This window comes from Crotalus tigris, unplaced genomic scaffold (assembly GCF_016545835.1).
Source record: "Crotalus tigris isolate CLP2741 ecotype Arizona unplaced genomic scaffold, ASM1654583v1 scf7180000024374.3283719, whole genome shotgun sequence".
NCBI lineage: Eukaryota > Metazoa > Chordata > Lepidosauria > Squamata > Viperidae > Crotalus > Crotalus tigris.
This window is the reverse complement of record NW_024100544.1, coordinates 2,835,146-2,850,814: the sequence shown is the minus strand read 5'-3', so window position 1 is coordinate 2,850,814 and position 15,669 is coordinate 2,835,146. Positions and strand designations below refer to the sequence as shown.

At 34.1% G+C, this 15,669-nt stretch overlaps 1 protein-coding gene across 5 annotated transcripts in view; it reads right to left on the bottom strand.

Moving 5' to 3' along the window:
- The window catches only part of DPP10 (dipeptidyl peptidase like 10), a 621,333-nt gene that overhangs the window by 98,206 nt on the left and 507,458 nt on the right, over positions 1–15,669 (bottom strand). For all 5 annotated transcript variants that reach the window (XM_039328209.1, XM_039328210.1, XM_039328207.1 and 2 more), the window contains exon 5: positions 13,519–13,593. In XM_039328209.1, coding sequence (XP_039184143.1) covers positions 13,519–13,593 — 75 coding nt within the window. The remainder of the gene's footprint in view (positions 1–13,518; positions 13,594–15,669) is intronic.

The window sequence follows — 15,669 nt, the reverse complement described above, 5'->3', positions numbered from 1 at the left end:
AATATTGATGGAAAATTACATTTAAATAAGAACATGAAAAACAGGTTATTGATTTAATAAGATTTCAATTGCAAATACATTTGAAATATAAATTGGTTAGAAAAGAGGTTATAAACTGATATTATTGTTATTTGTATAACACTAGAAAATATGATGAGGATGTTAATATTCAATTTTGTATGTATTAATAGTAACAAGAATTGTATTTGCGTATTGTTGAGAAAATGAAAATAATTTGGGAAGAAAGGAAGATTAGGGAAAAAACACTGGATTGTGCAGTATTGAACAGATTTATATTGAAGAAGTTAATGCTAAATATGTGAACTCAGACAACACGTTGTTTACTAAGCACTAAAGATTGTAATTGTTAAAAATCAATAAAATATTTTTTAAAAAAAAGAGAAAGTTAGTACAGAGCAATTCAAGTTTACTTTTCTTGCTTTAGTTATATCTGGTACTGATTATTAAACTTCTTGTGTGGCAGGAATGCTGTGTGACAATTGTAGTTGGTGTGACAGGTAACAGCTAGGCTGCTAACTAGTACAAAATAAGGAAAACCACAACCCTTGTATCAAAATATCTACACTTGCTGGGTGGTCATAATTTACTATACTAATCATTAAAACTCTAAATGGTTTTGAATTGACTACTTGAGAGTGGCAAATCCAGATTAAGCTGTATAGAAGAAGAATGGTTGGTGTAGTGTTACCATGTGCACTTAAGAAATGCAAAACCCATTACAGGGTTACAATCATTCATTTAGTGACTATTCAAAGTTACAATGGCATTGAAAAAAATGATTTATGATCATTTTCACACTTACAACTGTTACAGTCATCAACATTCAGGGGAGAGAGGAGAGAGGAGAGGATAGAAAGAAAGAAAGAATATTTGACTACTTTTTATTTTATTTTTATAGCAAAATAATGATAAATAATAATAATGAAGATGATATGCATTGAGCCAGTGCTGACTCTTAAATTTTCTCCATGAAGAAGCTATCGCTATCCTTCAGGTTTTCTAGCAATACACCCACTGCACCTGTAAATGAGTCCATCTACTTTGTTGCTGATCATTCTCTTCCACTTTTACCAGCTTTAGAGCATTCTCTAAAGCAGTGATGGCGAACCTATGGTACGCGTGCCAGAGGCAGCACTTGGAGGCTTCTGTGGGTGTACATGCTGTTGCCCCAGCCTTGCCTCCCCCTGCGGCCCCCTCACCAGCAGCCCCCTGGAGGAGAGTCACCCCGAGCATGGCCCACGCAGAGCAGAGCAGCCAAGCAGCGTGGAAGCCAGGCAGCGTGGACAAGACTCTGTCTCATGCCCCATCACACACAATTGATGCTGCAGGGCGTGGGCAGACGGCATGACCACCATTGGCACTGCTGGGCTGCCTGGGCGATCTGCGGCGGGCCCTGGAGGCGGTGAGTGGCCCAGTGGGCAGGCAGGGCAGGGACGGGGTGGGGGCGGAGCAGGGGGTGGAGTCATTAAGTAAGAAATCATGTACCTATAACTCTTTGCCTTCCTTGCTGGCTTCCCCATTGACTTTACTCATCAGAAGCAAACTGGAAAGGTCGCAAATGGTGATCACATGACTGTATGGATGCTGCGATAGTCATAAGGGTGAGAACTGGTCGTAAATCACTTTTTTCAGCACCACAATAACTTTGAACAGTAGCTAAATGAATGGTCATAAATCAAGGACTTTCTGTTTTATTTTCTCTGTATGTAATTTAATTCCTGTTTTTTTTCTTCCTCTGTTTCTATTGGATATAGTGATATACATTTTTAAATATATCACTGATCCTTTGGAGAATGTGTCTGCTTCCTCTCTATCATTCATTTTTTCTTTCACACGCTAGAATACCACATGCATACATTTATTGGAGGAAATTATTTTCAGCAAAAGATGGTAATTCTTATTGACAATGTGAGTAAACTGGGCATTATCTGTGTCTGTGTGTAATATTATTCTATTTGTATTTCAGAATGAATATTCATTTAGATAGAAAATATTTTTCCCCAGAGATTTTAATTTGAAATCTAAATGTTCCTTGATATTTTCCCCTTTTTGAAAAATAATATGCAAGGACAAAATGATTTTTTTCTAATAGGTAACCCACATGAACTTATAACTTCTCAAGATAATAAAATAGCTGACAAATCATACTCAACAAATAGTCCTTAACAGTACTACATCTACATGAAGGGAAGTAAGCACTGGGGTACCACAAGGTTCTGTCTTAGGCCCAGTACTCTTCAATATCTTCATAAATGACTTAGATGAGGGAATAAAAGGGGATCTCAACAAATGTGTAGCTGACCCTAAGCTGGCAGGAATAGCCAACACCCCAGAAGACAAGCTCAGAATCCAAAAATATCTTGACATACTTGAACTGGGCCCTATCCAACAAAATGAGTTTTAATGTGGAGAAAAGCAAGGTTTTACACCTTGGCAGAAAAAAACAAAGGTTTTTAGGCAAAACCTGGATCAAAAACTATGAGAGGGAACTTGGAGTCCTAGTGGACAGTCACTTAAACATGAGTCAGTAGTATGCGGCAGCAGTCAAAAAAGCATAGTTGCAATCCTTAGTTGTATAAACAGAGGCATAGAATCAAAATCATATAAAGTATTAGTACCTCTTTATAAAGCCTTAGTAAGACAACATCTGGAATAATGCATCCAGTTTTGGTCACTCTATTACAAAAAAAGATGTTGAGACCTTGGGAAAAGTGCAAAGAAGAGCAACTAAGATGATTAAAGGCCTGGAGACTAAAACATTTGAAGAATGGCTGCAGCATTTGGGAATGGCCAGTCTAGAGAAAAGAAGGACCAGGGGGGACATGATAGCAGTATTCCAGTATTTGAGAGGCTGCCACAAGAAGGAGGGGATCAATTTATTTTTCAAAACACCAGAAAGCAAGATAAGAAACAATGGATAGAAACTAATCAAGGGGAGAAGCAACCTGGAATTAAGGAGAAACTTCCTAACAGTGAGGACAATTAACCAGTGGAACAGCTTGCAGTCAGACGTTGTGGGTGCTTCATCACTCAAAGTTTTTAAAAGACTGACAGTCACTTGTCTGAAATGCTATAGGATCTTCTGCTTGAGCAGGGGGGCTGAACTAGAAGACCTCCAAAGTCCCTTCCACTCAATTCTGATTGATTGATATCAATATACTATTTTATTACATTTGATATTACTAGTTTATGTGAACAATATCACTGTAAGATTACAGAGATAATTTGTAACTTATGGATCTGTTGTATTACATGAATATTTTTTTCCTCCAAGTTTCTTTGAATACCTCCTAAGTTTATTTTCTTCCTTTTTGTCATTTCCCTATTTCTGATATCTACTCATGTCTATTATAGTAATTATTTCCAATTCCATTTGATTTTTGCTAATTTTATTTCTGAGCAAGAAGGCACAGATACCATTATATTCTAAAAAAACATTATAATAAAGCAAATACTTAATAGCATTTTAATGCTATTAAGTATTTGCTTTATTATAATGATTTTTTTTAGAATATAATGGTATCTGTGCCTTCTTGCTCAGAAATAAAATTAGCAAAAAGGAATGATGCAGAAGGGGACTTTCACTTCCCATTCCAATGCTGCATTCTAAACTAATGCTGGGAGCCACAGATAAAATTCTATTTAGAATACATAGGCAAACAATAAGTGGTTGCATAGCAGATCATGAGTATTTATAGTATTTTCCTTCCTCCCTTCCCTCTTTCTTTCCTTCCCTTCTCTCTGTCCCTCTTGATTTTCTAAACAAAATTTTCATCACTGTATTATTTTTCCTTACAATTTGGGATTCCCATTTGAGTGCTCTTATTCCAAGCCAAACTGAAACAAGGGCACTTCTCCCACATTCAGAGAGTAATATTTTTTTCTGCTTTTTTATTTAGAAAAAAATAAATACTATTGAGTTCCATAAATCTGGTTCCTTCATATTTTTTGTACTTGGTTATAAACAACTCTGGAAGCACAGCTGATTTTTGGAAGTCTCCCCCTCCAAAAAAACAAAACAAAATCTCCCCAAAGACCCCACCTCTCTGTAATATGTTTGGAAAAACAGCCCTGTGATCAAGAAGACTTCTAACATGGCAATAACCAGAAAAGAAGCACAAGCAGCAAGAAGAAGAATATCAGGACATCAGCTGGCATGTGACGCTGCAGTGAACAATAACAATTATAAAGAAAGCCACAGATCGCAATGAAGAATTCTGCAGAATGCACCTGTATAAGACTTCTATAGTAGCCACTAGTTTGTCCCCCACCCAGACATACCTCTCAGTGGATTTATATAGATCATAAGAATTATTAAAATTAATTAAATAATTAAAACAAGTAATTATTAAATTATTAAAGTTAACCTGTTAAATCTAACAAGTTAGCTTGATAAAGGCACACCACAGGTGTCTTTTTTATGACATGAACTCACCCAGTTTTGATTCGCAGAATGTACCGTGTACATTCCCAGATTCCATAGAGACATTAATAAACTGAAAATTATGTGAAACATGCAATTAAAGAAGTGAAGTATTTCACAAATTACCCTAGATAAGTCTTATTGCTTCAAGACTTAAAAAGAACACCAGATAGGGTGTTGGTAAAGTTGCTAAGCAAGGCTTGTATCTCTGTCTCCCTCTATCCCTACCACAGTCAGAATGCAATATCCTTCTATATATTCAACTTAATGCACAAAACATCTTAATAATTCAGAGGTTAATCTATATGTACTGGCATACACATTATGGGATAACAGTGGGATACTTTTCCTGAAATTCAGGACTAAACAGGAAGAAACATTATGTTAAAATATTTGTGTATCATTAACTTTTTTCTCCATTATAATAAGCAACCTTACTATAATTTATTAGTTTACATACCTGCATTGTACATTTAAAATAATTAATATGCATGATATCAAGCCACTCCCATCTTCAATTATTTTGACCTTTTTGGCAATGTGTAATTTCAGTTATAAACAGCTGTTGTTATCACTGCTCCTGCAAAATTTGCTCATTAAAAAAAAATCCTGACATAACATTTGCTAGCCAGGAGATTTACTAATACTAGATTATAATTAGCATATAATGGCATTTACTGTTCTTATATGTGAGCTTTTCTTGCCATTTCATGAAGTTAATAGTTTATACTTCATGACATAAGATTCATTTACACAAGCCAATTAATTCTCTCTCTTTTTCTTACTGTGGAAATAGACTGTTCTGTAAACACAGTCACAAGCTTTGGTCCTCAAATTAGTCTGTTTTTAAAATCTAATCTTACAGTTTATGATGATCATCAGAAAGTTCAGTGATTGTAGTTGACAAGTTGTTAGTTGTTCCAAACTAGACATTTATCAAATGTTTTCACTTTCTCCAAATGGGAATTTGGAGAAGATAATTTTAAAAAAAAATCTGATGGGGTTGGGTTGCAATTGATTTCTGAGCTTTGGAAACAAAACGTGCAAGTTATATATGTGGATTTCAAACAAATATTATAAAATCAAACTTAACTCACATATTTAAAGTTAAGCCTAGTTCCGTGCCCTCCCCCCTCCCCAAAGTAGTTTGCTCATTTCTTTTCCCTATTATAGTATCAGGTAGTTGCATTAACATAATTCCAAGATACTTTCTGAGGGAAAAAAAATAGGAAAAAAAACAACAACCTACCACTGTGTAATTAAAAATCAGGTATCATACACGTGAAAATGTATCATATAAGAAGTACATTAGATCAGGGGTCCTCAACCTTGGCAACTTTAAGACTTTGGACTTCAACTCACAGAATTCCTCAGCCAGCTTTGCTTTGCTGGCTGAGGAATTCTGGGAGTTGAAGTCCACAAGTCTTAAAGTTGCCAAGGTTGGAAACCCCTGAACTAGATTATAACCTATTGCTATTAAAGTAAATCACAAAATCCAACAATGGTTGATCACATTGTGATTCCTTTAACTTTATCTGTGATTTTTTTTCTAAGTGGCAATTGAAGAGGCTTCACTAATCCATAGCTCAATTGTTATTTTATCTAAAGTTTTCCAATATTGCACAAATATTGGAAATATGCAATTTTCTTGCCATGAATGCAAACCCGCCTTTGCATTGTGCTTAAGGTGAGACTAAAGCTCAGTTTCGCAAAGACTCAAAATGAACTTAGGCTTGCGACAAAAGTCAGGAATAATAACAAAAAGCTTCTTTCAACATGTAAAAACAAGAAAAAAGTCAAAGAAACAATTGTTCAATTAATGGGAAAAATGGCAAGAAGGTAACAAGAAGCAGAACCATTTAATTCTTTTTTTTACATCTGTCTTTACATAAAAGGAAAAAAAAACATTCCAACCTATCAAACAAAATACTGTAAAATAGAGATTGGGAATGCAAGTCAAAATAAGCAAGAAAATGGTACAGGAACACCTATAGTATCTACTCTAGATGAGTTCAAATCATCAGGACCAGATGGATTAATCCCAAAGTTCTGAAGAAACTGACAAATATGATCTCAGAACCACTGAACTATATCTTTCAAAGATCTGGAGCACCAAGGAATTATCAGGGGACCGGAAAAGGTCTGTCATTCCCAACTTCAAAAAAGGAAAAAAAATGGATCAAGGAAACTGCAGACCTATCAGCCTGACATCAATACTTGGGAAGATTCTGGAAAAGATAAACAATGAATCTGGGAACATCTAGAGACAAAGTCATAACCAGAAGCCAACCTGATTTTGTAAAAGCAGATGATGCCAGACAAATTTAATTTCTTTCTCTGACAATGTGACAAAATTAATGGATCAGAGAAAGGCTGTGGATATAATTTACTTGGACCTCAGTAAGGCATTTGATAAAGCATACCACAACCTGCTACTTGATAAAGTAGAAAAATGTCAGTTAGACAGCATGGATGACTACAACCAACTGGATGACTACACTAATATGTAGTCTTTAATGGAACTGCATCTATATGCAGGGAAGTATATAATGGGGTACTACAAGGCTCTGTCTTAGGTCCAGTGCTCTTCAATATCTTCATGGATGATTTAGATGAGGGGATAGAAGGGGAACTTATCAAATTTGCAGATGACACCAAGCTGGCAGGAATAGCCAACAGTCCAGAAGATAAGCTTAAGATACAGGAGGATCTGGAAAGGCTTGAAAACTGGGCTCTATCTAACAAAATGAAATTCAATGGTGAAAAAAGTAAGGTTCTACATTTACGCAAGAAAAACCAAATGCACAGGTAGAGAATAGGTGGTACCCACCCCAACAGTAGTATGTCATGGTTCTGATCAATGAGACCAAATAAATCAGAACTCTGAGCCAGGAAAATTCCTCAACAATTATGTTTATTGGATACATAATATCAGCACGGTCAAAAGTGAAACCAGATCTAAACTTCCCCTCCAAGAATCAAAGTAATACAATGTAACAATTCCCACCCCTTTATTCATGCTACCCAACACAACACCTTGGTGGGCTTTCTGACTCAACAATCTTCTTCCTTCCTTCCAGCATGGAACGACCTTGATTCCCACAAGAATTGCTCATGTTTAGATTATCAGAAATACCTTCTCCTCCTCTTCTTGTGGCAACCTAGAATGAAAAAAATGGCTGCAGCCAAGTTTGTTATAGAGTTGACATAGTAACTGCAAGAGGGACCTTGGAGTCCTAGTGGACAATCACTTAAGTATGAGCCAGCAGTGTGTTGCAGCTGCCAAAAAAGCCAACACAGTCCTAAGCAGCATTAACAGAAGGATGGAATCAAGATTATGTGAAGTGTTGGTACCACTTTATAATGTCTTGGTAAAACCAGACTTGGAATGTTGCATCCAATGTAAAATAGAAGTTGAGATTCTAGAAAGAGTGCAGAGAAGAGCAACAAAGATGATTAGGGGACTGGAGGCTAAAACATATGAAAAACAGTTGCAGGAATTGGATATGTTTAGTTTAATGGAAAGAAGGACCGGGATGATATCATCGCAGTGTTCCATTATCTAAGGGACTGCCATAAAGAAGAGGGGGTCAACCTATTCTCCAAAGCACTTGAAGGCAGAAAAAAAAGTAATGGATGGAATGTAACCAAAGAGTAAAGCAACCTAGAACTAAGCAGAAATTTCCTCACAGTTAGAACAATTTATCAGTGGAACAACACTGAAGGTTTTTAAGAAGAAATTGCACAACCGTTTGTCTGAAATGAAATTGAATTTCCTCCAAGATCCCTTCCAACTCTGTTATTCTGTTAATTTCTAGCTTTAATCATTGTATCAAAATAACTACTCCTAAATAACTCACTTAAAGTATAATATATAATATCTATTAAATCATAATTACATTATAAACCATTAACTTACAGTATTAGGATAAATTCATGACTATTAGCAACACACATTTGTTTAGAAGATTAATGTTTATAATGCTAAGATCAATGTCTATTGTAAAATTATATGCTCATTTTACAACTATATTCATCATAATAACCTTTTATTTAAATATGGAATACTATGCAGCATATTCCTGGTACTAATCTCCCACAGATTTTATTTACAACACATTATTGCCTGTTTCAAAAAGCATTTTGTAAAATGGATGTTTTAAAAAGTTTTGAAGATGAAATTAAAAATTAAAATGTATGTTCTTTCTGTGAAATCTGCTTCCTAGGCTATGTGGGGTTTTTTGCCTATGAATAAAGAAAAAGATGATGATTGAATAAAACAGGATAAAAGACTTGCATAGAAAGCTTCATATGCACAGTGATGTTATCCACTGTGTGATATCCAATATTCAGTACTACATTATAGAAAAGAGCAGGATGTTTTGGAGAATTTCAGATTTGTCTTAAATATGTAATTTTAATTTTAACATATGCTGCCTTTAGTCATCTGCATAAAATTATTTTTAGAACTTTGTAATAAGATATGGAAAGAGATCAATTTATCAGGATTCTTGTTCAACTGGTAAGCAGGAGATAATTTGTATAATATGTTTAGTGAATAGAGCAAAAATTAAAAGCCTATTCCAAATCTGGCTGCAATATTAGATAAACTAAATATCAATAAAGTTGCTTCTTTTTAATGCCTTTAAAGCCAGTCTTTAGATGACTGCTTAGAGAAATTCATGCATCTATTTTTGCAAGTGGCTTGCCAGTGCCTTTTCCCTAGAACTGAGTGAGTATAGCTGGCACAAAGCCAGCTTCATGCCAAAGGTAGGACTAGAACTCAGTCTCCTGGTTTTTATCCAGATGCTTTGAACCATTGGCTCTTTTCATTAAACTATACGAATACTAAACATAACAAAGGGAATGTTGCAATACAAATACCGGCATATTTTCTCGCAGTAAATACAATCACTTTGCATTTTAAATATGAATTTTAAATGAATGAAAATTCTATATTGCCTTCCTCTGTGTTTAAAACCTAAATCTTTAAACACCCATCCCTCCTGACTCCCCTTCTAATTTGTTTTCTGTTTTTAACTATAAAATTGTTTCAGTTCTTTCAGGAAATTACATTCTGAAAAACTAATCTTTAAATCAAGCACTCAAATGAATGCATATGGATAGAAAAGCAGAACTACAAGAGCAAGCTTAGCTTGATCCATGTGTATTAATGAAGCTGCTAAATCACTAACTCTGATTGAGAAGCATATATATCTTAATGGGCATCAGATTTAAGAGTAATCTGCCCAAATTTTATTGTACATTCAGTGAAATGTTAATTGGCACACTGAATACCTTCTTTCAACATTACAAATAAGGATCAATTCTCATTTATGGAAGTTGTCACACATTAATGTCAGTAATCATTTAATTATTTAATGAAATTATTCTGTTGCCACTGAAAATCTTATATTGACCAAACTCTTTTCATGACTGCAAGAATCAAATGATGACACTAAAATGTATTCACAGATTCTTACAATTGCATCCATGAAGCGTGAATCCTCAGGCCCCAAGCCAATATTGTTTGACTACTGATTCCCCAGGAAAAAAAATCAGGATCTATAAGGATCAATATTTTTTTTGCATACAACAGCAGATGAAACCTTGTTTTGAATAAACTAAGAGTTAATAAGTACTTTTATAAAATATATTTAGTTTTGTGACTCATGCTACAGAAAGAATACAAAGTGACTATTTACCTAAATTATTTTTCCAAAAACACACCCCAAATCTCCAGTTGCAAATTCTCTCTAAAATTTCAATGCTACAATACAAGAAAAGTGAGAACTAATGCTGCCATTTCTCACATGCAAGGAAGGAAGTATTTAAGACTCTTTGTTTGGTTTTATAAATCTTTATACAATTTGAATGTCTGTTCTATGACAAAGCTGATCAGCAGGTTATCTACTGAATAAAACTTTATAGGACAGTGGACAAATCTGAACTACTTATAAATAGTGTCTGTAAGAAATCATCTATAAACAATTTATTCTGACATTCAAATAAGTTCTGTACTTTAGAAGTGTTGAACTTGAACACTATAATTCAACAGTAATCATTGGATTCTAAAATTTTTCTCAAATGTTCTTCAAATAAAGGTATTTAAGAAAGCATTCTTCATGTACTTTTCATTATGTCTGGAAATAAATGTTTGTTCTGTCAATAACTTAGTTTAGGAGGTGTGTTTTATAGAATTTATCATTCATGTAAGCTTTTTAAGCTTTTGGCTTAAAAAAATCAAAGATCATAATTCTTCTAATATTTATTTCTTACTGTGTTCATGATTATATAGTGATAAGAACTGATAAATAACATATATTTATAGGTCAAAGTAACTCCAAAGTATATTCATGCAGAAATTTCAGATACAAAGTGAAAGAAAATCAAATTACTAGGTGAGAGGGAGACATGTGGCAAAGAGACACATGGATTTTTAAAAATTCATTCAGATTTTTTTTTTAAAAAAAAATCCTTGAATATGTAATGTGAATGTGATTGTGATTATTGTGGGACTATACTTGTTTCATTTATCCATAAGAGTGAAGTGAAAGAACTCAAACAGGTATATATACAGCCTAACACTAAGTAGAGCTGCCTTCCTTATTCCATTCTCAGACTAATCCAATTATTTTCTGAAATTAAAACTCCAAACCAGAGTAATGTATGGTATTCCATATATGGAGTACCAAATTAAATAGCCTGTTCTTCAGAGCATGTCTATTTCTGGAAGATTCTGAATTACTTTCAGTTTCAGTTTGGAAGATTAATTTCTGTAAATTTACTCCTGAAACTGTTAGATCAGTATGATCTGGAATGGCAATAGGATATTTTGGAGTTTTCTAAAGCATTTCATTACTGGCAAGTTCCATTAAAAAATAATCTGTACTTTGCAAGTAATTCAATCAATAAATCCATCAATTAACCAATAAAAACAAATGGTTGAGTGAGGGGCAAGCTATGCAATATATAGCATAAGTGTTGTTTTCTTGGATTTCCCTATATGTTTTTCCTTTTCTTTAAAAGGAAGGAAAGTCTAAATTGGATTGAACAGGTACAATGGAATGGGTGGAATGGGAGAAGGGTATACATCAATTAACAAAAAGTGTCCATGAACATTTTCCTATTTTCTGAAAGAATTCAAGTTTTAGGAAATAAAAGAAATAAACAAAACTTAAGCAGATACAATATGTGCAATAAATGGAGTGGAATAACTGCGCAAGTGCCCTCAGGACTGAAATGCAGTACATAATTTAATAAATAGTAAGAAACTGGCTGAAGGCAGTGGCGCACAAAGAGGATATATATCATATGGAATTGCTAGAGCTTTTAAGAGAAATATTTCACAATGAGAACTTCTGTTGCAAACCCTAGCTATCTGCCCTGAAAGTTGATTTCTTAACTGTAATTCCAGCAGCTAGATCTATTCATTCAGAAGACTTCAAAAACTAAGAACTGTAGTAATAGTTTCAAGTTCATTGTTTATTAACACATCATGTAGAATAGAATAGAATAGAATAGAATAGAATAGAATAGAATAGAATAGAATAGAATAGAATGGAATGGAATGGAATGGAATAAAATCTAGAAGGGACCTTGGAGGTCTTCTAGTCCAACCTCCCACTTAGGCAGGAAATCCTATACCATTTCAGACAAATGTAAGTAACTGGTCATGTATTTAAAATTATCTAAGAATAGCAGACACAAGACAGATATATCTGTGAAAGCAATATTGAAAATGTATAAATTTTATTTTTACAGGAGTAAAAAAAATTCTGAAAGAAGGAAGCAGCAAATCACTTCTGCATTATTTTCCAGGAAACTGCATGGTGAGCCCATAAAGTCATTATAAAGAGAGCTTTCATGTTCTTTGTTAAAACCTAGACTGGATCCAATCTCATACCTTCTGAATTCTTTTCCTGATTTTGTGATAATCAAAATATCTTGGATGCATAAAAACTCTATACCATTCTAAAACTTTTTCAGAAACTGGTGAAAGAGAACATAACTAAGAAGACAATTGAAAAATCATAAGTCAGCTTTTTGCTCTTCTTTTCTCCTAAGCAATAGTAACAATGGCAATGTAATCTCGTGCAATCCACTAGCATGTGAATTGTGGAAGAGTGAATGAATAGTGCCAAGAATGACAATGCTTGCAAAGCAATCATGGCACTCATTTTAGGCTCCGTGCTATTTTCATTAAAATTCTCAGTATTCAATCCAATAGAGTTTTATTAGAACAAATTATAAGTTGAATTTGTAATGATATAATGTTTTAAAGCAAAATGCACATGTTCTTACTTTAAGCACATCACATTACTGATTTGTTTATGTATGCATGCAAATTCATTCCAGGAAAGTAGCTTGAATGATCATTCCAAAACAAACAGGCAGTTCTTGTGGTTTTTTTTTTTTTAAAAGAACCCTAAACATTTATGATACAATACTTTTGTAGCAAATGATGAATTCGATAAATCAGAAAATCATCATCACCATCACCATCATCATGATAACCATCATTTCTGTCAGAACCAACTAGATATAAAATTGGAAATCAGCAGTTAGTACTTCTCCTAAAATGGGAGGGCAAACTACTAAAGGATCCTTTATCAACTCAAGGCCAAATCCTAAGCATGGGAATGTGTTAAGATTTTATCCTATACCACTTACTTTATATAATTAAATTATTTTATTTAAGCTTTTACTAATCTTCCTGATCTGATATACCCAATTCTCATTTACCTTTTATTTCTAAAGTAAGTTTCTTGATTGCTGATCTTTGTCAGACTTTTACTTTACAAAGTTACATTGTTTTAAAGACACTGGTTATCCTTAAACATTTAAGAATAGTGATTCTATCAGAACAGTCTTATATATATGCCTTTTGTTCAAATACTACTCAAATCCAATTTAATCAAAAAAGTAAATGTAAATACAGTTCTGATTCCAACTCATTAACAGTAAACTGTATTGAAGCATATTTATTTCAGATTCTAGGCTATTTCATTATAACATTGTTCAGACAATTAATAGCATATATTTTAGTACGTAATGTTTCAATTTGTGCTTACCTGTTTAATGTCATAAGCAAGGAGAACATATCTTAAATCTGGAGATACTGAATATCTGGATGCTTTGAAAGTTACCTATGAAGATATAAGCGAGTAAATTTATTTACAGGACTGATATGGTCTTGTAGCTGATGTAATGACTCTAGGAGGCTCTCAACAATCCATAAAAAGATGGTTAAAAATGAAAGTACCCTTCCCACCAAGCAAAACATCTTCATAGCTCATCCCCATCCTAGCCCAATGCCTGGGGGAAAAGCCCAGTCTTCACAACCTCCAGAAGGCTAAAAGAGTAGGGATCCCTCAGATATCAGGTCCAAAGAGCTGAGGGGAGTCACTGAGGGGGAGTCACTGAGATCCCATCAGGTAGTAACATTTAAGGACAGAGACCTGGAGTACATCCATTCTATCTACCGTAACCTAACAGGATGAGCAGAAACCCTCAGGGAGAGTTAATCCTGCAAATAACTTATCCTGTCTCACATAGTTGATTATAGAAAGCACAAGACATTTGATACCAGGGTTGTGAAAGCATTCAAAAGGAATTTGTCACAAAGTTTGTTAATGTAAACAAAGGACCTTTTTTTTTTTTTTTTTTGCAATGTTACAGTAGCCACATCTTTTAAGAATGCTGCCTTCAAAGGCTTGTGCATATACTATATGTGCATATGCAAGTTCTGATCAGTGGTGGGATTCAGCCAGTTCACACCAGTTCGGTAGAACTGGTAGTTAATTTTTTGTTGCCCAGGTCCAGAATGGAAACGGCATCCACACAGAGAACCAATTGGTCACATATTTGAATCCCACCACTGATTCTGATGCTTTTTTAAAAATGATGAAAATAATACTACAACCCTAACTGCTTTAGTTTATGCATCTGATGATATAACACAGAACAGGAATGGAGCTGCTACTGCAAAGCTGGGACATTGTTTTAGTTATTTGCTCCTCCCCGACCTCTGCCTGCAAATGCTACAAACATGTTGGTTTGCTGTCAGTGTCCACAGTGTGTTTGCACACTTAATCTATTGCAAAATACCTTCCAAGAAGTAGTGCAAGTCTTCCAAGGAATGCTACTAATTTATTGCTTGGATGAGGGGTGCTAATATTCTTTGCAAAATATTCATTTTAACTCATTTCATGCTTTACAGGTAATTATGTTTAATGTTTAAGGACAATAGTAAAACTCAAGTTTAAAGTATTTAGAACATTTCAAAGCAATTGGTGCTATAATATGTTGATTTATTGTTGAAAATAAAAGAAAAAAAGGATGAAAATCCTGGTAAACAGCATAAAATCCTTAAAATGACCTTTAACTTTAAGTCTAAGCAATTTTCAGATTTTAGGTAAACATGGATCTAAATAATTATGGGTAAATTTGTAACCTGTGGCAGTATTCGAAACAGTTATTTATGAAGTCTGTCTATTTTTGCCCTAAGCAAATTACTTTGGAAAAGACAGCAGCATGATTTCTGAAAATGTATCATGCACCTAACTGTCTTTAACTATTTTCTTCTGATCTTTCTATTTAGAAACAAAAACAAACTCTTCTCACTAGTATGGTAAGTAGAGAGGAAAAAGAAGCATTGTCAAACTAATAATATCTTTTTCGAGATAAGGATACATGACACTCGATTAAATTTGAGGCTACAATTTAATCAAAAGTTATTGGTGGTGATGGGAAGATTTAATGGATGTGATATAAAAGAAGGCTCAAATTATAATTGTAGCAAGAAAACTATATATTCATCTCAGCTGAATATATTTCCTAACTTTAGACAAAAGAGCTACTTAAATATGAAGGAAAAGATGGGATGAATATCTTTAAACAACTGCTTTGACAGAATTAAAACAAGAAAGAAAAATATGGAGGGCAATGTCCACAACAGGATACTTGTTAATATGCCTCTGTGCCCCATAGGAATGGGAAATTTGGGAAGCATTTTTTTTATTTTTGTAGTATTTTACATTAATATTTCCTGCACTGCAAATTCCAAAGTATGTTTTTTTCTCCAGAATTAAGCATATATATATATATATATATGTAGGTCTTTGGTTGTTCGGGTTTTCTCCCGCGTAAAATTGGAAGTGTCTTGGCAACGTTTCGACGAAGTCCCATTCGTCATCTTCAGGCTGGTGACGAATCACATTGCT